This window comes from Ahaetulla prasina, chromosome 3 (genome assembly GCF_028640845.1).
Source record: "Ahaetulla prasina isolate Xishuangbanna chromosome 3, ASM2864084v1, whole genome shotgun sequence".
Taxonomy (NCBI): domain Eukaryota; kingdom Metazoa; phylum Chordata; class Lepidosauria; order Squamata; family Colubridae; genus Ahaetulla; species Ahaetulla prasina.
The window spans coordinates 128380627-128404652 of record NC_080541.1 but is presented as its reverse complement, the minus strand read 5'-3'; the positions used below and the strand labels follow the sequence as shown (position 1 = coordinate 128404652).

The window sequence follows — 24026 nt, the reverse complement described above, 5'->3', positions numbered from 1 at the left end:
ATTGCAGGCAAATATTTTTAATTTCATGATATGATATGACTTAGCTAAGCAACTTTTTTTTTTAGTATGTGGATTTTATTAAAAGAAATCCACATGTTCACATAGGATCCAATTTCCACTGGTTATGTTGACTGGAATTTTTAGGAACCTGGAGTTTAGGCAAGATTGTTTTATAGTGTGCCAATATGGAGGCATAGCCTGACTGGTCAGAAATAAAATAAAGATATTTATAATACTATACTACTTGGGAATTCTCTCCACATGTGCTGCAAAAATGCCTCCCATAATTCCCAGCCATAATTCCCATCTTTTGCCCTGCATTGGCAGTTGTAATTCTGTTGTATCCAGGAAAGGTTAGGAAAACCTGGAATCATACACACGTGCAAAAATATTTTAGAATATATGGAATATATGAATATATAAAAAAGAGCATCTGTAGCAGTTACAAAAAAGAAAAATGTTCAAGTTGAATTGATATCCCTTAACAGTGTCATAAAAATAAGTGGGATGATAATAGCAAGACACCTTGCTGGTAGAAGATGGATACTGTTGTGGTCCACCAGCAGCCTGCAGAGCTGCCAACTGAGTCAGACAGCGATGAGGCAGAGGAAGAGCATGGGCCAGTCCTGGAGGCTTGGGGAAGCCCGGAGGCAGAGGTGGGGCCAGGGCCATCGGGGAGTGATGTGCGGACTCCAGAGCCTCCAGAGTCTGACAGTAGTGAGAGGAACAGGAGGAGCCTGTTCCTAATGCATGCATGAAAAGAACTTCCAGAAGGCAAGAGCAGCTAAAGCAAAGATACGACTTGGGAGTAGACCAGGAGATGATTGGCACTCCCATAAGGCTTAAAAGACCAGTGACGGCATTTGGACTCTTTGCCGGAAAACAACGTTGATAGCTTTGTCTTGTTGCATTTGTTTTATATCGGTGTCTTCTGAACTTTTGCCAAGAAAGGCCTTTAGCAGTTTGCCTAATTGGACCAAGGTTGGTGATAGGACTGAGGAATTGTGTTAGGAGGAATTTGCTTTAATTTAGTTGGACTACGCTGAGAATGAAGTAATTCTCAGCTGTTTGAATAAAGTTGTTTTTACACTGACTGAGTTTCCTACTACCTACTTGGGCCTGGGTCGCAACTGATACTATCATGTTTCATTAAATACAATTGTTGCATTAGTTCAGAGTTAACTTACTACTGTGCCACGGATGGCAAGGGATCCATTGCTAAGTTGTCTGATTCGATTGCTGATCAAAGGGCCAACTCCTTTTCTGCTCCACTGAATAATTGGCGGAGGGTCTCCTGTGACTTCACAGTTGAGAATGGCATTGCCACCCAAGGGTTCAATCCGACTGGAATGATAATCTCCCATGAATACTGGAGGTTCTGAATTGCAAAATAATAAGTATAAGCAACTAAGCAGAAAAGAAAAGTCTGAAGAAACTTGAAACCCACAAGATTGAGGAAATGTTATGTGGATCTGACACATGACCCATAAATATATGTCATAACCCATGAGATTTAGCCATTCTATTTTTCTAGGCATTTCTGCTATTTTTGCATGGAATCATTTGCATAGTAAGACAACTTGTTAATTACAATATGTATCCGATTTTATTTTAACCCAAATTGGAAACAGAATTTTTCCTTCCACCTATCGATCATAATTAAATGCTTTATTTTTGTAAGCTGAATATTTTTATTGCCGTTATTCCTCCTTGCCATACATTATGCTGTAGTTAGATGCAATATGAAAGCAGAAAACTGTGAAACAAGGCCAAAACTTATCAGCAATACACACCTTTAACATAAACAGATCCAAGAGCCTTGATAGAACCAACTAGGTTTTCTGCCATACACACATAGGTTCCTGAATCTTCCTTAGACACTTTTTCAATAACAAGTTTACTCAATCCATTTACTCCGTCATATTGTGCTAGCCGAACGAGAGAAGTTGCAAAAAAATAAATAAACCAACATAAATTAAAACATCTTTGTAAAATTTATTTAATTCATTAAAAAACATTTTAAAGACATATTGACTATTTCCTATAATTGACTTTTCTTTGCAGCAAAAAGCAAAAAACAAAATTTGGAGACAAACAGGAAGCCATATTGTCTTCTTGTCTCATGTTCTGCTTACAATGTAGCTAATCCTCAACTTACAACCACAATAGAGCCCAAAATGTCTGTTGCTAAGCAAGACAGTTTTCAAATGAGTTTTGCCCCATTTTATGACCTTTCTTACCCCCAATGTTAAGGGAATCACTGCAGTTGTTAAGTTAGGAACACGGTTGTTAAGTTAATCTGCCTTCCCCACTGACTTTGCTTGTCAGAAGGTGACAAAAGGTGACCCTGGGACGCTGCAACTGTCATAAATATATGCTATTTGCAAAGCACCTGAATGTTGATCATGTAACCATGGGACTGTTGCAAGAGTTGTAAGTGTGAAAAACGATCACAAGTTGCTTTTTCAGTGATGTCGTAATTTCAAATGGTCACTAAACAAATGGTTGTAAGTTGAGGACTACCTGTAAATGTTTTATTATAAAACTTTCTGCTGCTTGCTTTTCAGCTACTTGAACTCCTTCCACAGATGTGTCTCTAAACAAAACCATATTTAGGAAACTAAGTTATTTGCAAGCAAGAGTTAAGGTGGTATTTAATGGCTTTAAGAATTTGATAGGTATTTGATGTTTTCATAATACTTTTTATAACTGGGGATTAAAGTAAAAGAAATGTGTTTCTCTAGGCCCAAAGCTACAGATTAAACCTAAAAACTAATCTACACAAACAAGGCATATGACCCAGTACCAAAACACTGATGATGTTAGTCAGTTTGGTAATAAAACTTCTGCAACAAAACCGCCAAACTCAGAAACACCAAGGACCCCACAGTTCACCCCAAGCTACAAATATCCTCTTCTACCAGTACCAGAAATAATTTTTTTTTTACAGGCACTAGAGATTCCTTATGGCTTCCCTCCTTAGCTTACCAGGACAAATTATTTTGCAAATCACATTGCTCAGGAAGGAAGGAAGGAAGGAAGGAAGGAAGGAAGGAAGGAAGGAAGGAAGGAAGGAAGGAAGGAAGGAAGGAAGGAAGGAAGGAAGGAAGGAAGGAAGGAAGGAAGGAAGGATCAGAATAGAAATTAAACTCTGATTTGCTTTCCACATCCTTTGTACTCGGTTATTGGCTTAGTTGAGCTGAGTTGGTTGAATTGAATTGGCTGAATGTGCTATTGTGCAATTACATGTACAGTCTATTTCAGATTTGCAAATGGTAAAAAGAAAACCAAAGGCTATATTTACAGTGTGCATAGGGGAGGGGATGCTTTTCACTCTGAAAGAACATCTAATTTTACAGCCTACCATTTACTATAGTTTTCCGGATTAACTCACCTGGGATAATATTATTGTTAAACGTCCATTTAATGTTGGGTACAGGAACTCCTGTTGCTTTACAAGTTAATTGCAATTGTTCTCCTTTGTTTAAAGCTACATCTCCAGGGAGCTCAGTAAAAGCTGGGAGCACATAAACTGTTAAACTGACAGTATGGGTGTCTTCACCAGCCACATTGCTAGCAATACAGGTATAGCTCCCAGAATCTTCTGGCTAAATAAAGAAGAAAAACAATTCCATATTTATAGTGCATATTTAAAAAAAGGCAAAATCCAAAAAAATATAATAGCTATTTGTACTACGGAAACTATTTTAATAATACCTGATTTGAATCAGCCAATAAAATATCAACAGCAAAATGTCTCATGGTTTTTAGAATTCCCCCCCACCCCCCCAAAAAAATTGTTTCCAAGTAATAGAGCATTATAAAGAATTTAGATATTCAGCATGGCTTATATTGAAAAAAAATGTAACAGAAGAAATATTGTATTCCTTTCCGAACAAATTTCCAATTCTTATCAACCACAAACAAGCTATGATTATTTTAGATAAATACTTTTTATTTAGGTTTTTATTATTTTATTGTATTAAAATGTTTTTATCGTTTTAATTGCAGTATATTGTTTTTAATTATAAGCTGCAGGAATCATTGGTTGAGATGGGCAGTTGTACAAATTGAATAAATAAGTATTTGCATGAAATGTTGGGTAACAAATACACAGCTGTGGTGTTTGTAGAGTACTACGCACAGTGCTGCTGCTGCAGTAAGTGCATTTCTACTCCCACACCATTCAAAGTGTGTTCATCTCAAATTGGGATGGTGTGTGAGTAGGAATGGATTTTCAGAGAAAAAATTGTAGACTATAGGAACCAAGAGCACTACTTAGGTGACCCTGAGGACACAGATAAACCTCCAAGTGTTTCAACGACGCTCTAAAACTATTCACTAAGGCTGAATTACTATTACTATCAGTCTTCTCACCGTTTTTATGTACACCGAGAGCATATGCACCAAAGACAAATTCCTTCTGTGTCCAATCACACTTGTCAAATAAAGAATTCTATTCTTTTTACTTTTTCTTTTCTTTTCTTTTCCTTTTTCTTTTTTCTTTTCTACTCTACTCTACTCTACTCTACTCTACTCTACTCTACTCTACTCTACTCTACTCTACTCTATTCGGATGCAAATGACCAGCTGTCTGCAAGGAATATAAATCCTTCCATTCCCCATCCTGTCAGAGGTGAAGAAGCTTCTTGGATGAGAAGCGAAACGTCTTCAAAGAACAAAACAAGAAAGTCCAGTTGCCTTCTGAAAAAGCACCTTTGGGACTACCATGACCTGAAGGACTGGGAATCTCTACAGACTTGCAGGAAGTGTAGTTTTTGCATGAAAAGAAAACTGGATTAGATTATTTTTATACTGTAAAGCTGAACAGACCAGGAATGTCAGTTGAAGGGATAATTAGGTATACATAGATAAAGCTGCTAACCATTTGCATTCAATCATCTTTTTTCAGTGCATGTTTATTTTCCCCATTACCACCCTCTGCCTTATAAAAAGTTATCCAGTGAAGAAAGGAGATATTTAGTTCTGTACAACTTTGATGACTAATCTTTCTTAAGCATACTGTTTAGAATAGAGTAACAGGATTGGAAGGGACCTTGGGGGTCTTCCAGTCCAATCCCTTGCTTAGGCAGGAAACCCTATACCAGGGGTAGTCAAGCTTTTTATACCTACTGCCCACTTTTGCATCTCTGTTAGTAGTAAAATTTTCTAACTGCCCACCGGTTCCACATGGTGATTTATAAAGTAGGGAAGTAACTTTACTTTATAAAATTTATAATCTGACAATTTGACAAAACCCCTACCACCCACCATGAAAGCTAGAACGCCCACTAGTGGGTGATAGGGACCAGGTTGACTACCACTGTCCTATACCATTTCAGACAAATGGTTATCCAATCTCTTCTTAAAAACTTCCAGTGTTGGAGCTTTTACAACTTCTGGAGGCAAGTTGTTCCACTGATTAATTGTTCTAACTGTCAGGAAATTTCTCCTTAGTTCTAAGTTCCTTCTCTCCTTGATTAGTTTCCACTCATTGCTTCTTGTCTAACCCTCAGGTGCTTTGGAGAAAAGCTTGACCCACTCTTCTTTGTGGCAACCCCTTAAGATGTTGGAACGCTGCCATCATGTCACCCCTAGTCCTTCTTTTAATCAAACTAGACATACCCAGTCCCAGCAACCATTCTTTATATATTTTAGCCTCCAGTCCCCTAATCATCTTTGTTGCTCTTCTCTGCACTCTTTCTAGAGTCTCAACATCTTTTTACATTATGGTGACCAAAACTGAATGCAATATTCCAAGTGTATGGCCTTACCAAGGCATTATAAAGTGGTTTAACTGAGGCTTACCTTAGCATTCTCTATAATGAAGTCTTCATATGGTTCAGATCTGCGCTTAGCTAAAGGGCTTTGGTCACCTTTCCTCCAGGTCACTGATGGTGCTGGCATTCCATCAGCAACACAAGACAGAACTGCTTGTGAATTTTCAACAACCGTATAGTGGTTCTCAGCTGCATGGATCTTTGGTGGAACTGTGAGAAGTATTTTTTTTAAACATATGGATGTGAACATGTATCATTACAAAAGAGTCTTCAACATCTTTTAGTAGATATTTGTACAGATGGGAACTGAGGATGATTTGTTTAATTTGAAGAAATCAAAACTTTTGGAAATGCTGGCCAAACATTCTAGGCATTTTAATCCAACACATCTGGATGGCTAAAGAAGGCTGAAATATAGCCCAGAAATATGAAAGAAGATATCCCAACACTGGAAAAAATGAATTTTTAATAGGGAAATTTGGGAACTAGCAAACATTTGCCAACAAACCCTTAAATTATGTAGACAATAAGATTAGCTTGAGTTCATCAGCATGCAGTATTCAGAGATCACACTTAGTATTCTGCCACAAATAAAGAATCCCCCCCTTTTATAATATACCAAAATTATTGTGTTTAGAGGAAATATTCCAGAGTGCTGTATATTCATCTTTTTTAAAAAAAAAATTAAAATCTACTATAATATTAATTTTTCCATTGTTCTTACACTTTTTTGTTTGGGAGTGGGAGAAATGTGGAGATGATCAAGATGGGATGGGAAGTTACCCAAGAAAGCAAGCCTACCAATCCACAAGATGTAGCATTTTGGCTCCTGCAAGGCGATCGATGGAATCTAAGGGCTAATTGATTTGCATAAACGTTCAAACATTTGGTCTAAGCATTGCATGTTTTGATTGGTGTAGGATGCTTAGGTAGCAGTCTTTCTCATCCTTTTCAGGTATAGTGTCTAGAGTGAAGCTGCTCTAAAATGAGTGTTGATGGGTTTTTTAAAAAAATCTCCAGATGGAAAAACTGAGCAGGATCCATTCCTCTCTTTGTTGCTTCTCCCATGCCTCCACTTTATTTATTTATTTATTTTATTTATTTATTTTGTCACAACATCATATAAAAAAGATTATATAGTATATAAACATATATATGAGTATATTAGGAGGTATAAGCATCAATATATATATAGGAAGAAGAAAAGAAAAACAATAGGACAGGAACGGTAGGCACGTTTGTGCGCTTATGCACAAACTTTGGGTTTCCTTCTAGTAGACCTTCACCTTGGGTCTGCAATTTTTCAACTCTATGAATTACAGAATGGAGCACAAAGTGTTGTGTCTTGCCCGCCCTCAGAGCAGCCGGGGCCTTCTTACCTGCTCCCGAACACTGAGGAATGTATGCCTCCCGGCCCAAGTCCTGGCTCCATGCCCACACAAACTGCAGAAGAAGGAGCATCTCCCGGCCCCAGCCCTGACTCCATGCCCAGGCAAACGGAGCAGCTAGACCTCCTCCTCCACAGCATGTGAGCCTGAGGAGGGTTTATTCCCAACAGCTGCTGATTGGTGTGACCCTCGCATCAGAAGGCTGGATAGGCGGAGGCAACAGAAGGAAGGGAGGGGCAGGCCTTAATGAGTGCTGAGTCATGGAGCCACACCCCATGGCCTATATAAAGGATCTGCTTTCTGGCAGTCTCTGAGTCAGGCAAAAGTCGAACTTATCTTGCTGAAGTCACTTACTGGTCTCCGGCCTGCTCTGAGGACTTTGCTAGGACTTTGGGCAGAGCTGCAGAGGCAAGCCTGATTCGGATTTCCCTGACCCGGCCGTCAGCGGAGGAGTGGGACATGACACAAAGGCTGCTGGGTTACATTGTATACCTATGGATATACTATGCCACTGGTTAGATCGAACATCTTCACATTTTAGATGACTGTCACTGCAGGTTCATCAGACATCAGTGGCATGATTACAGTGATTAGTAATCAGTGGCATTACTGCCATTGGCCATTGTTGCTGGTGGTTTAGAGGCAGGACTATTCTGATTTTTCCTTTCTTAGCTATTTAAGTACAAAATGCGCTAAAGGTTCAGCCATCTCTAACTGATCCTATCCTCTTTTTTTTGCATATTTGTTTTTATAGGGTGATTTGGTTAAATATATATCATGCCAGAGTTCCACTCATTATTTTCAGGGTAAGTATAATACTCTGCAATTTGCCTGTTCATTAAAATGATAATCATATGTTTACTTGTGGAATGAAAAATTAAAAGCTAGTCAGTATTTTGACTTCTTCAATGTTTAATAAATAAATTCAAATTTCCCAGGTTTTCATTTTACTTACCAAGGACAGTGAGTTCTATACTGGAATTGCTGGATCCAGCCACGTTAGTAGCGTTACAAGTATAATGTCCAGTATCCGTAGGCTGAACAAAGACAATCTGCAAACCTCCTGTGCTGAGAACCCTTTGCCTTATGGACTCGGTGATTATCTGTCCATTTTTTTGCCAGGCAATCGCAGGAGTTGGGTAGCCTTCAGCTTCACACAACAGGGTGACAGGTTTATCCACAACAACCACATATTCTCTGGGATGTGGTTTAATAACTGGAGGGACTGAAAAGTCATTGGTCAATTGAATTTTTGTTTGAATTTTAATTCAGAGGCAAAAAACAAAATCCTAAACAACTTTACATATATAAGAGTACATATACTGTATATACTTTTATGCAGGGGTGAAATCCAGCAGGTTCTGACAGGTTCTGGAGAACCGGTAGCAGAAATTTTAAGTAGTTCGGAGAACCAGCAAATACCACCTTTGGCTGGCCCCAGAGTGGGTGGGAATGGAGATTTTGCAATATCCTTTCCCCAGAAGTGGGGAGGGAATGGGAATTTTGCAGTATCCTTCCCCTGGAGTGGGGTGGGAATGGAGATTTTGCAGTATCCTTCCCCTGCCCTGCCCACCAAATCATGCCCACCAAGTCACACCATGCCCACCAAGCCACGCCCACAGAACCGGTAGCAAAAAAAATTGAATTTCACTGCTTTTATGTATACATTTTTCCACAAATTGACCTATGAAATGTCATTTTATTCCTGGCAAACCATTTTCCTGTATTTTTTGGAGTATCAGACGCATTCCCCCAGCTAAAAGAGGTGAAAATTTGATTGCGTCTTATACATCGAATGTAGCCCTGCCCACCTACCGGCCCCCACCCTTCGGCCTCCTCACATCCTCTCAAACGGAGAGCCTCTCAAACAACCTGCAAAATGTCCGTTTGAGAGGCTGCCTTTGCAAAGAGAAGCTCCTTTACAAACACAGCTTTTGGAGGCTGCAAACACAGCCTCTCAAACGGAGAGCCTCTCAAGCAGAATTTTTTTAAAAAATTTTCCTCCCCCCAAAATAAGGTGCATCTTATACTCCGGAGTGTCTTATAATCCAAAAAATATGGTAAATATCTGATGCTTTCAAGGAATAAGTTAGAGACCCCGTAGTCCAAGTCACCATATTTAAAGATTTCCTTGGCCTGGTATCCAGCTGAGAGTCAATATTGGATTAGTAGTCTATTCTGTACGATAACTGTTTATTTTCCAGTATGATGAGCTGAGCCAGTTTTTTTCCCTTTCTTTCATTAGCTTCTGAAACGATACATCTCTTTGGAACAGTTTTTAACCAAGGTTCAGTAAAAAGCACCTTTGCATCTGTCTAGTGTTTTCTATCGTGGCATCAAGTAACAAAGTTGTGGGCTAGGTACAAAACTTACCTTGAACTTTTAATTTGATCTTCCCAAGGGCAGTGCCTGCTGGATTCTGAGCAACGCATATGTAAGTTCCAGCATCTTCAACAGCAGCTTTAGCAATCTGAAGATTGCCATTGGGAAGCACTGAGTACTTATTTCCTAAAATACATATAGAGTGTTCTAGGTAAGTCAGAAAGAAGGATCAGGTTAAATCCTAAACAAGATATATGAGGAATCAGTGAAGGAAATACATTTTGAATAAGGAGACATATTGACAATTTTCCGATATATTTTTTTTATAAAAACCAAAAATAGATAAGGGAAGAGTTTAAACTGCACACCGATATCCCTGGATAGATTAGTGGAGAACATTCTGGTAAACCGGTGCTTTATCTACTATGGTGGCCAGATAGTGAAGGAACTCAAAACACATCCATAATTTACAGAAATTCCTCTGGCTCAGCAAGGTTACCTATCACATGTTGTAGAATACAGAGTGGTATTCTAATACAGATTCCCTTTCAATTACATGTTGCTTGTTGCTCTGAAGGGAATTGAAAATTATGATCAAAACAAAATACCTGTTGTAATAACACTGACCCCTTCCTTCTGCCATGATATTACAGGATGAGGTGTGCCTAATGCTTCACAGGGCAGGAGAACTGGGTTGTTCAGAATAACATCTAATGCTCCGGGTTGCACTCGCATTGTTGGTGGTTCTAACAGGAGCACACAAAAAAGAGCTAGTTAATGATCTCTTTATTGGTTTTTCTATATAGATCGCTTTTTTTCTATATAAATCGTTAAAAAAATAAATTCTGTGAGTGCTTCTACCAGACTAAAACCATTAAACTTTAAATTGCAAAACTTAGCTACCTAACATACCACAACAAGCAACATAAAAACTTTTTTATTTTCAAGATTTCATGGATTAAGTTAAAATTATAAGAGCAGATCTGAAAAATTTAATCAGAGTATTTTAGGTGGAAGAATTTTCCTCTGTAATATAGAAATCTTTCTGCCCAACTCAGAGAACTCAGACTGCCCAAGGAGCTGCTGATTCAGTTCTACAGAGGAATTATTGAGTCTGTCATCTGCACCTCTATCACTGTCTGGAATTATTGAGTCTGTCATCTGCACCTCTATCACTGTCCAAATAAGACAAACACAGACTTCAATGGATAATTAGAACTGCAAAAAAAAACAATTGCTACCAACCTGCCTTCCATTGAGGACCTGTATAATGCATGAGTCAAAAAAAGGGCTGTAAAAATATTTACAGATCCCTCACATCCTGGACGTAAGAACATAATGACTATGACTATCATTAAGTGTTGTACCTTATGATTCTTGATGAATGTATCTTTTCTTTTATGTACACTGAGAGCATATGCACAAAGACAAATTCCTTGTGTGTCCAATCATACTTGGACAATAAAGAATTCTATTCTGTTCTATAAATTGTTTCAACTTCTACCCTCAAAATGTAGGGCACTGCACACCAGAACAACGAGACATAAGGACAGTTTTTTCTCCACATGCCATCACTCTGCTAAACAACTAATTCCCACAACACTGTCAAACTATTTACTAAGACTGTATTACTATTATTCTTATCATTCTTCCTATTACCTATCTCCTCCCACTTATGACTATAACCTTGTTGCTTGCATCTCTATGATTTATAATGTTTTATTTTTTTCCTAGTATGATTTGATTGCTTATTTAGTTACCTATGACTATCACTGTTGTATCTTATGATTCTTGATGAATGTATTTTTTTCTTTTTATGTACACTGAGAGCATATGCACCAAAGACTAATTCCTTGTGTGTCTAATCACACTTGGCCAGTAAAGAATTCTATTCTATTCTATTCTATTCTATTCTATTCTATTCTATTCTATTCTATTCTATTCTATCAAAGGAAAGGTTTAATTAAGAAATATGTCTTTGATATGTTTATTTATAAATCTTGATGGGCATTTATATAGAAGGAATAAAGAATCTTCATATATATATATATATATATATATATATATATATATATATATATATATATATATATATATATATACATATACATTTATATACTATATATATTTGTTTATATATATATATATATATATATATAGGTCTTTGGTTGTTCGGGTTTTCTCCGTGTAAGATTGGAAGTGTCTTGGCGGCGTTTGAAGTCTCATTCGTCATCTTCAGGCTTCAGCTTCGTGCTTCTGGGAGCAATGTGTGATCGCAGCTGTTTCTTCCTTTTAACTGCTAGTGGGGTTTGAACTGATTGGGTGGGAGCTTGGCTGTGCTCTGATTGGATGGGGTTTTCTGTGCTCTGATTGGCTGGGGTGTGTCCTGTGTTGGTGGGGGCTTGGTTGTGCTCAGTCTAGTCTGTGCTGCAGGGGGATTTGAGCTGGTGAGCTGCATAGCTGTTGTTTGGCTTTGTGGTCGTGCTACATCTTCATAGTGGGTGTCAGTCTGCTGCATGAATGGATTGGAGGGTTTGAAATGGCTAATGTTGCAGCTGCGGTCTGGCTTCTGGTCCTTGGTCGTGCTTCATGATCAGTGTGGGTTTGGGTCTGCTTTCTGGGTGGATGTGCGGTGGTGACATCCTGTGTGGACCTTGTGAGTGTGGGTCTGGTGTCATTCCTCGTGTTAGGGACTCGTTTGTCAATAAGGCGGGTTTCCAAATGGCTGGTAGGCGGAGGTGTCATCTCGTTTGTTCATGCTGTGTGGGCGTTTTCTATCTCAATGGCTTCTCTGATTATTCTGTTGTTAAAGTGTTCAGTTTTGGCGATAGTTCTGGTCTTTTAAAGTCAATATCATGTCCTGTGACTTTAAAGTGTTGGACCAGGAAGAAGTTGGTTCCTCTTTTTGAATGAGTTCTTGTGTTCTTCAATCGTGCACTTATGCTTCTGTTGGTTTGTCCAATGTATGTGGTGGGGCAGGCGGTGCATGGGATTTCATATACTCCTTGATTTTCTAACTCAATTTTGTCTTTGGGGTTTCTTAGGATGGTGGATATTTTCTGTTTGTGCAGAATGCTGTCTTGATGTTGTGTTTGTGGAGGATCTTGCTGATTCTGTCTGTGGTGCCTTTTATATATGGGAGGAGGGCTGTGCCGTTTTCTTGTTCTCTGTCTTGGATTTTAGTGGGGGGTTCTTTTTGGATTAGCTTGGTAATCTTATTTCTTTGGAATCCATTGGATGTTAGTACGTTAGTGAGAGTGTCTAGTTCGGGTTTTAGGTGTTGTTCATCAGCTAAGCATTTTGTTCTGGAGATGAGTGTCTTGGCTACGGAGTTGATCTGTGCTGGGTGGTGGTGTGAGAGTGCGTGCAGATAGCGGTTTGTGTGTGTTTTCTTCTGGTAGATGGTGTGTCCTAGGGAGCCATTGGGTTTTCTGTAGACTAAGACATCTTATGATTCTTAGAAGAGCACCCATGGGATCACCCCTCTCACCTGTCATTGCCAATCTCTACATGGAACACTTTGAAACCCAAGCACTAGAAAAATCTGATCACAAACCCAAACTCTGGCTCAGATATGTAGACGACACCTTCATAATCTGGCCACACGGGAAAGAAAAACTTGACAACTTCCTCACACACCTCAATAGCCTACACCCCAAAATACAGTTCACCATGGAAACAGAAGTTAATAACCAACTTCCCTTCCTGGATGTCTTAGTCTACAGAATACCCAATGGCTCCCTAGGACATACCATCTACCAGGAGAAAACACACAAACCGCTATCTGCACGCACTCACACCACCACCCAGCACAGATCAACTCCGTAGCCAAGACACTCATCTCCAGAACAAAATGCTTAGCTGATGAACAACACCTAAAACCCGAACTAGACACTCTCACTAACGTACTAACATCCAATGGATTCCAAAGAAATAAGATTACCAAGCTAATCCAAAAAGAACCCCCCACTAAAATCCAAGACAGAGAACAAGAAAACGGCACAGCCCTCCTCCCATATATAAAAGGCACCACAGACAGAATCAGCAAGATCCTCCACAAACACAACATCAAGACAGCATTCTGCACAAACAGAAAAATATCCACCATCCTAAGAAACCCCAAAGACAAAATTGAGTTAGAAAATTTTGGAACTTCTGGAAGATGGCGACCAGGAAGGTTGCACCGGAGAAATGCTCTCTGTAAAAGGGCTCTTTTGAGCTCTTAGGAGAGCAGTTTCCCCGAAGATTCCTTGCTGGCGATACTCCAGAGCCGAAGGTTTTTCCAGGCTGCCGTGGATTGAGGCTGCCGAGGTTCTTCCAGGCTGCTGAGGACTCAGGCGGTGGGCGAAGAGTCGGAGACCGCCGGAGCCTGGACTGCCGCAGCCGTGAGGCCGTCGACTGAAAGAGGCTGGAGCCGCCCGCTACCGCGGAGCCGCCGCCAGCCCTGAGACTGCGCTGCCGCTTGTGCCGCCACGGGCTGCTGCCAGCCCGAGACTGCTGCTGCCAGCTGCCACTGGTGCTGCGGAGCCACCGCCGAGCCGCCGCCAGCCCGTGAGCGCCACGGGCCGCCGCCAGAGCTGCCGCCAGCCCGGGATTGCCGCTACGCTTGTGCCGCCAGAGCCGCCGCCAGACCCGAGACCACCGCTACCGCATTAAAGGCGGCTGGAGACACCCGAAACCACTAAAGCCACCCCACCAGACCCGGGACTGCCGCTGCCGCTGCCGATACCGTGAGTCGCACCGCTGCCATCACCGCCCTCCATCATCGCCCTCCCACATTGCTACAAACTTTAAATTTCCCACCAAGGAGATAAAAGCCCAGCAACATTTACAACAACCCTAATCAACCTATCCCCCAATCGGCAGGACTGCTGCAGGACTACTGGTGAGTTCCTAGGAGACTCCAGTCTCCCGGCCTCTACTGACTTTTTGAATCTCCCGCCATTACAGCCACCTGTAAAGAAGCTTCTTCAACCACCCTATCTCACCATTTTAAATTTCCCGCCAAATCTCACTGTTACCATAGTGACTCCCTATTACCATAGCAACTGCCAAATTGACTACCATTTAAAGTTAAAGAGACAGATATAAAATCAAAGATAATTGATTAAGTGACAGACACTTAATCATTACTAAAATAAAGTAATAATAAATAAATAAATAAATAAATAAATAAATAAATAAAACAAAGGAATAAGAAAGATCATCATTATGCCAGCCAGAAAATCAAACGCTGATAAAATCTTAGAATCAAGATTAACAACTATCGAACAAAACATAGATAAAAGATTACAAGCTATTGAACAAAACCTAGAAAAAAGAATTCAAAATATTGAACAAAACCTAGAAAAAAGAATTCAAAATATTGAACAAAACTTAGAAAAAAAAATTCTATCAGTTATTGAACAAAGTTTCACAGATTTGATAAAACAAATTTCAACACTAAAAAATGAAAACTCTAATGATCTAAATCTCTTCCAAACTCATCTATCACCACAAAATATACAACTTACAACTCAACCTAGACATCAAATTAATACAACACAACCCAATCAACAAACAACTACTAATCAACTAATCAGAGATGCAATGGAGAGAGGACAAAAAATAAATAATGCAATATTATTTGGACTTGAAAACACAAATGAACCAGATATCAATAAGATTCACAACATCATTGGAAATTATAATTCATCAACCATCTCCCCAAATGAAATAATTGCTGTCTCCAGAGATGGACCAGAATATAAAAACAGCGATGGGACAACAGCACCAAGATTTTGTAGAGTTATATGCACTAATGAGGACAGCAAACGCAAATTCATAAAGACTATAAACTCAATTGCTAAATCCAACCCTACCTACAGTAAACTTAGATCACGTCCTGACCTATCCTTTCTACAAAGGATACCCTCGTGAACTTCGCACAGAACTTAAAAGAAGACAAGACAATGGTGAATCCAACCTATACATCGACTACCATGCTGATTGCATAAAAAATAAAACCTGCAATCAAAAAATCACCTCCAAACCCCCCATCACCCATAACAATCAACCAGCCATCCCAGTATTCAACCAAGTACCCATCCCCCTACCTCCCATTCAACCAACCATCTTACCAACTATCCAACCAACAGCCATCCAATCAACAATCCAACCAGCCATCCAACCAACCATCCAACCAACCATCCAAACAGCCATCCAAGCAGCCATCCAAGCAGCCATCCAAACAGCCATCCAACCAGCCATCCAAACAGCCACCCAACAATCCACCCAACCAGCCATCCAAACAACCATCCATCCAAACACCCAAACTACCATCCAACCATCTATACAACCATCTATTGTCCACAACCCCCAACCTACTAACACCCAAAACAAGGTATGCACGCCTTACCTCTTCAACACCAATCATATCAGATCTCAAATGCAAATTGATAAATGCAAGAAGCATAGTCAACAAATTACCTGAATTTATCCTCTTATTAAACAGTGGCACATTTGATATCATTTTGTTTGTGAAACATGGCTGAATTCATCCCTTCCTGACTCCATTATCTCAAACAAAGAATATCAAGTCTATCGATCAGATCGGAAAACCAAGAGGTGGTGGAGTGGCTATCTTTTACAAAAGACACTGAATCTAAAAATATCCAAGTAGCATATAAACTCTCTCTTCCTGAAACCATAGTATGCGACCTATCCCTTGACACTACTCTTGATTCTTACTATGCTACAGAGCCCCGACTATGACATTACCCACGCAAATATGCTAACCTCAATGCTAACATGGACTACCTCTTGCCCATACCCTCTTATCTTCCTTGGTGACTTAAATCTACCTCTCATTAACTGGACAACCAATGAATGTTCAACTGACCCAATCCATACTACACTATACAACGCTGTTACAAACCTAGGTCTTGAACAACTTGTAACTAACAATACAAGACTCAACAACTGCCTTGACCTCATCTTCTGCAACAATCCAAACTCAATTTACGGAATACAAATTAAAGTAACCTTTTCAAACAGTGACCACTGCATGATTGATTTTCGTCTCAATATACGTCCATACTTAATTCGCCATAACACCAGAACTCCCAACTACAACTTCAAGAAAGCCAATTACGACCTTATAAACAACGATCTTTCACTTCTGAACTGGCAAAATCTGTTTGCAACCTGCATAACCGCTGATGACCTCTATAGAATCTTCCTACTTGAAATCAATAGAGTCATTAAATTATATGTACCACGAATGACTACCATGTCCAAGAAAAACAAACTACCCATATCAATAAAAAAGCTTCAATCAAAAAAATCCTCTGAAAAGAAACAAAAAGGCTATGTTACAAACTTCAGAAACCGTTACAGAAACATATGCAACCAAATAAAACTGAATGCACAAATTACCACACCAAGCAAGAAGAAAACCTTCTACGCACAAATTCCAATCGTGCCTTTTATAATTTTGTCAACAGTAAACTTAAAGATTCAAGATCCATCCCACCACTAAAAGATTCTAACAACAAAGAATGCAATGACGAAACAGTCAAAGCAAACCTCTTCAACATTTTCTTTGGCTCAGTTTTGTTAACTCCGATAACACATATCCAACATTCCACAAACGAACCAGCAATGACTATGATGATTTAACTCATATAGATTTCACAGAAGACAACGTTGGTAAAGCTCTTCACAACTTAAAACCATCGCTTTCTATTGGACCTGATGGTCTATGTGCATATTTCTTAAAAAAACTTTCCATTAATATAGCTGAACCCCTAAGTATTATCTTTGATAAAGCTTTCACTACCAGTTCTCTTCCCAAACTTTGGTCACTAGCCACAGTCATCCCCATCTTCAAAAAGGAGACCCCAGCTTAGTCGAAAACTACAGACCGATCTCCCTTTGCTCGTCACCTGCAAAGTCATGGAATCTATCATCAATCAATCCATTACCTCACACTTAGAAACTAACAACCTACTCTCCAACAAACAATTTGGTTTCAGGAAAAGTTATCATGTAACTTACAACTTCTCCACTGCAAAACATATGGACTTCAAATCTAGATCAAGGCAAATCAATAGATGCAATCTACATAGACTTCTGCAAAGCTTTTGACTCAGTAGTACACGATAAACTTCTCCTTAAACTAACATCCTATGGCATCTCAGGACCCCTCCACAAATGGATATCTGCTTTTCTGTCTAACAGACAACAAGTGGTCAAAATTGGCAATGCTTTATCAAATCCTGTTCCTGTCAAGAGTGGCGTTCCTCAAGGCAGCGTCCTTGGACCAACACTCTTTATTCTATACATTAATGATCTTTGTGACCATATCTCAAGTAATTGTGTTCTCTTTGCTGACGATGTCAAACTATTTAACACCACAGACAACACTTCTATCATTCAAAACGACCTTGACCATCTAACCGCTTGGTCTAAAATTGGCAGCTCCAAATTTCAACCAGCAAATGCTCAGTCTTACATATAGGAAAAAAGAACTCTAAAACTAAGTACATACTAGATGGACATTACCTTACAGACGACCCCCATCCCGTTAAAGACCTTGGAGTTTTCATGTCAAATGATCTAAGTGCCAAAGCCCACTGCAACTACATAGCAAAAAAAGCTCTAAGAGTTGTAAACCTAATTTTATGTAGCTTCTTTTCCAAAACACCACACTACTAACCAGAGCATATAAAACATTTGCTAGACCAATTCTAGAATACAGCTCACCTGTTTGGAACCCTCACCACATCTCTGACATCAATACAATTGAACGTGTCCAGAAATATTTTACAAGAAGAGTTCTCCATTCCTCTGAAAACAACAAAATACCTTATCCCACCAGACTTGAAATCCTAGGCTTAGAAAACTTGGAACTCCGTCGCCTTCGACAAGACCTAAGTTTAACTCACAGAATCATCTATTGTAATGTCCTTCCTGTCAAAGACTACTTCAGCTTTAATTGCAATAATACAAGGGCAACCAATAGATTTAAACTTAATGTAAACCGCTTTAATCTAGATTGCAGAAAATACGACTTCTGCAACAGAATCATCAGTGCTTGGAATACTTTACCTGACTCTGTGGTCTCTTCCCATAATCCTAACAGCTTTAACCAAAAACTTTCTACTATTGACCTCACCCCATTCCTAAGAGGACCATAAGGGGCGTGCATAAGCGCACAAACGTGCCTACCGTTCCTGTCCTATTGTTTTTCTTTTCTTCTTCCTATATATGTTTATATGTGTATATACTATATAATCTTTTTGTATGATGTTGTGACAAAAAAAATAAAAAAAAAAATAAAAAAAAATAAATCAAGGAGTATATGAAATCCCATGCACCGCCTGCCCCACCACATACATTGGACAAACCAACAGAAGAATAAGTGCACGCATTGAAGAACACAAGAACTCATTCAAAAAAGAGGAACCAACTTCTTCCCTGGTCCAACACTTTAAAGTCACAGGACATGATATTGACTTTAAAAAGACCAGAACTATCGCCAAAACTGAACACTTTAACAACAGAATAATCAGAGAAGCCATTGAGATAACGCCACACAGCATGAACAAATGAGATGACACCTACCAGCCATTTGGAAACCCGCCCTTATTGACAAACGAGTCCCTAACACGAGGAATGACACCAGACCCACACTCACAAGGTCCACACAGGATGTCACCACCGCACATCCACCCAGAAAGCAGACCCAAACCCACACTGATCATGAAGCACGACCAAGGACCAGAAGCCAGACCAGCTGCAACATTAGCCATTTCAAACCCTCCAATCCATTCATGCAGCAGACTGACACCCACTATGAAGATGTGCACGACCACAAAGCCAAACAACAGCTATGCAGCTCACCAGCTCAAATCCCCTGCAGCACAGACTAGACTGAGCACAACCAAGCCCCCACCAACCCAGGACACACCCCAGCCAATCAGAGCACAAAAAACCCCCATCCAATCAGAGCACAGCCAAGCTCCCACCCAATCAGTTCAAACCCCCTATAGCAGTTAAAAGGAAGAAACAGCTGCGATCACACATTGCTCCAGAAGCACGAAGCTGAAGCCTGAAGATGACGAATGAGACTTCGTGAAACGTCGCCAAGACACTTCCAATCTTACACGGAGAAAACCGAACAACCAAAGACCTATATACTAACACCGTGAAACCTCAGAAAACATATATATATATATATATATATATATATATATATATATATATATATATATATATATATATATATATTTCATATATATATATATATATATATATATGCTTATACCTTTATATACTATATAACCTTTCTGTATGATAGTTACATATATTGTTGTGACAAAATAAATAAATAAATAAATAAATAAATATCCATGCAGTTTGGTAGTACAGATCGGTTAGGGCCATATCATTTTCTGTTCTGAATGTGTTGAAAGCTCTTAGATTTATAGTTGTGTGAAAAAAAATCTATTAATAAGATAAGAAACATATAAGTTCCCACCTCACCCTGAACATGAAGGGTGATGTGTTTATAAGCAGAGCCAGCAGCATTCCATGCAGTGCAAGTATATTTTCCTGCATGGTCCAATTGAGCAGCATTTATATCAATAGCACCTAAAAAGAAGAAATGAGAGACTTCCATTGAATATACTAAACAGTGATTAGTGACCATTGGCAATTCTCAGTCAGTTTCAATACATTTCCAGGAAAAACAGTGGAAGCTTTCTAAATCAGTGTTTAGAGTCTGAAATGTTTAATAGAAGATTGATGCTTTTTAATCTTCTCTATTCGGCATTACATCTAAATTGAAAGATTTTATACTACATCACACCTAAATTGAACAGCATAAGCTATAATCATTCCAAGATGAGGATCATCACAGACTGGCAATGATTGGATATATCAAGAGTTTAGCTATTGCTGCAGAACTTGAGTTTCTGACAAAACATCCTATTTTATGCAGCAGGCAAGAGCAGCAAAACTTTAACTCTCCACTTTCCTTGACATTTTTTTTTTATTACAACACTCCATCACCATCACAATACATCTCTGTTCTGCTATATGCTTTTTTCACAGCATGCACAACCTGAAGACAGAATTCTGAAGCCATTTCCTCGAGAAGGAAGCTTTATTCCGTTTTTGGTCCAAAGGATTGCAGGCACTGGAACACCTGATGCTGTGCAGGGGATGATTATGGGGGATGACTTGGTTACTAATAGATCTGTAACTTCATCTGCTATGGATGGTGGCACTAAAGTAAATAAAGACAAGTATTGTATTAATCATCTGTATTGTGATGATGCCTCCTTGAATGACCTACAATTGCCAGAACAGTAAAGAATATACCATATTACAATACTAATGCAGTAGTGATATTCAGCTGGTTCTATCCAGTTTGGGCGAACTGGTAGCAGTGGCTGCAAGAGGCCCAGCCCACCAGTAGTGGGATTCAAGTAATTTAACAATCGGTTCTCTACCCTAATGATTTCTTCCAACAACTAGTTTGCCAAACTGCTCAGACAGTTAACAACCAGTTCTCCTGAAGTGGTGCGAACTGGCTGAATCCCACCACTGCTGCCCACCCACCCGGACATCATCACATCCCATTTTTGATGCTCTGTGCATGTGTAGAAGGCACATGTGCTCACATTTGTGAACTAGTAGCAAAGGTAAATGAATTGTTGTTGTTGTTAGTTGTGAAGTTGTGTCCGACCCATTGCGACCCCATGGACAACATTCCTCCAGGCCTTCCTATACTCTACCATCCTCTGGAGTCCATTTAAGCTCACTGTATTAACATATTCGTATTTGAATAAACTTATAGTTTCTACCTGAATAGAAAAACATACGGATCTCATTGCTTCTTTTTTAAATGCAAAATGATTAAAAACATTTTATTGAATGGATTAATTATTGACTAAAATATGTGATACAAACAAAGCAGATATTAAAATAATATCTATTTTAGATATTGTACCTACCATACAATGTCTTATGGAATTATATTGATTGGATAGATTTTCATTCTGTGTAAAAGGAACGATTTGCAGCAGAATGGATTTGCAAATCCCAGAGTCCAGCATCGACAGCTTTCCATTTAGCAGTCCTTACCTTTCTCTTTTATTTATTTTTTTAAATTTTATTTTGAAATCTGATTGTCATAATTAAAATAAAATTCTCTTACCAAAACTTCCTGGTAAATCAGCTTTTACATTTTACAAGAACATATTCCAATGTTAGTACTGTACCTTCTACCATGAGACTAACGGTCCTTTGATCTTTGCCGGCTTCATTGGTTACTATACACTCATAGAGTGCAGTGTCTTCTACTGTAGGAGAAAGGATCACTAGTGAACCTGAAGACAAAAGCCTGGAAGAAACACAAAAATAATTATTACCGTTTAACACAGTTTTGTCCCAAGAGATATAATTCAAATACTGAGGTTAACAAAAGACCAGTGGAAACATAGATTTCAGGGATTATATTTCTATTAAAAAAATTTGCTTGAGGGAAACGAAGATTCCCATCCGTTTATTTATTTTGTTAATCAAATTAAGATGATAAGTTTGGATACTTGATTTCCAGAGTGTTGCTTCAAAATTTAATTGCTGTACCCAACACATAATGAATGAGAGTTCTACTAAATCATGAAAAACAAGAAGCAAAAAGGGCTTCTCATCCTAAGTCTGTTTTTCAACCTGGTTCCAGACAGCTAGCAAAAATTTGCACAGTTTCTCTTGATGAAGCTGGAAATAAAAGAAATTGTCATAATCATAGATGGTGAAAGTAGTTTTTTCTTGTCTCCTTCCCCAATGGCTGCTTTCTTACTTTTAGCAGCAATCAGCTGTGCTTGCTGCCAGAGCTGGGTCTTTGGCAGCCTTGCCCTCTGGATTTGATGGAGGGTGGTTAGAAGATTGCAACTCCTTGCAGCTGAAAAGTCAAGGACCTTTAATCTCTCGTGACCTGCAGATGTGTTGGTAAGCAAGCCTAGGACTTTTAACTTTCACTTTTTGAAATTTCGCTTTTTATTTTAAAACATTAATTGGATGGCTGAATGCTGATTTATTTCAACCCACTGCTGGACTTTGTCTGCTTTTTCAGAAGGCTTTCCTTCTCGAAGGGCATCCCATTCCACCTAAACTATGTCCAACAAATAATTTCCAAATATTTTCTGCAAGAAGAAAAGAAGATCCCATACTCTTCTCAGCTACATCAATTTATCCAGACAAGATCTGGATAAATCTGCTTGTTTGGGATCCAAACAAGGAAACAGAAGCATAATCTATTAATTTATAGTATTTGATTTTGGCATCCAAGGAGAGAGATGTTAACACATACATTCATAATCCCTTTTTAAAGAAGTAAGACTGCTGACAGTTTAACAAGACAGTTAGTGAGAATATTGCCAAAACCTTAGACAGGCAGATGGTAGTAAAGTAATATTTATGAAACATTCATTGCAATTGCATGAGCTAAGTGACAGGTGATTTAACTCCTACATAAAATCTGTGAAACTGTAAGTCTCTATTCTCCAAAAATTAAGACTACAGGCAACTCTGCCTCTTTTTCTCCCTTAAAAACACTATACCTCTGATACTACTGTAATCAAAGAAAAAGGAAATGGTTCTCCTATAAGACCATAGGAACTTTGTAGCCAAGAAAAATGGATAGTTCAGAAAGGAAGAAAAGAAGGGAGGGAGGGAGGGAGAGAGAGAGAGGGAGAAAGAAAGAAAGAAAGAAAGAAAGAAAGAAAGAAGGAAGGAAGGAAGGAAGGAAGGAAGGAAGGAAGGAAGGAAGGAAGGAAGGAAGGAAGGAAGGAAGGAAGGAAGGAAGAAACACATTGCTACAATGTAATGTAAGGATTTGCTTTGTAATATTATGGATGTGGTGGACAACAAGGGGAGTATTTTTCAAAGTGGCTAAGAAGAAGACCCCACTGAGTAAACCAAATAGAGAGTACAGATTTGCCCTCTGTGTATTTTAAAAATAGGTTCCCCCACCCTTTTATGGGCGGACAAATAGGTTTTTATTCTTTTTAAAGCACAACATGCCATCACTCCTCTGTAGTCATAAAAACAAATAAAAACCCCATTTTTAAAAACCTGTATGAGTTCTGATCCAAACTGAGAACATGCCCATTCTTCTTCCAGGTTATGGCTGGCTTAGGAATCCCTGTAGTTTCACAGGGTAGTGTGGTTTGTATATTTACAAATACTGTGACATTGACAGGTCCTGGAGCAATATATGGAGGAACTGAAAAGAAAAAAGACTATTGGTCTTTACCAAATAAGGGATGGAAAATAGAGCACAGTTTATCATAGCAGATATAGCTCAAATAAAACTCCCCCAACCCACCCCTTAGTGATCCAACATAAGTTCATGTATCTTCAGGGACAGTGGGGGTTTCATATAGACTTCACTCATTCTAATTCAATCCATAGTGATGTCCAGTTAATTAACTAGTCAAAAGAGGATATTTTATTCATGTGTTTCTTTGTTTCTTTATTTAATTTT

General features: G+C 39.0%; 1 protein-coding gene across 1 annotated transcript in view; it reads right to left on the bottom strand.

Moving 5' to 3' along the window:
• The window catches only part of HMCN1 (hemicentin 1), a 292886-nt gene that overhangs the window by 39321 nt on the left and 229539 nt on the right, over positions 1-24026 (bottom strand). The window contains exons 75-85 of the mRNA XM_058177873.1: positions 23615-23765; positions 21760-21881; positions 20598-20762; positions 20018-20125; positions 10099-10236; positions 9542-9676; positions 8124-8393; positions 5809-5990; positions 3395-3608; positions 1794-1928; positions 1188-1378 (exon numbers count right to left, since the gene is read on the bottom strand). Coding sequence (XP_058033856.1) covers positions 1188-1378; positions 1794-1928; positions 3395-3608; positions 5809-5990; positions 8124-8393; positions 9542-9676; positions 10099-10236; positions 20018-20125; positions 20598-20762; positions 21760-21881; positions 23615-23765 — 1811 coding nt within the window. The remainder of the gene's footprint in view (positions 1-1187; positions 1379-1793; positions 1929-3394; positions 3609-5808; positions 5991-8123; positions 8394-9541; positions 9677-10098; positions 10237-20017; positions 20126-20597; positions 20763-21759; positions 21882-23614; positions 23766-24026) is intronic.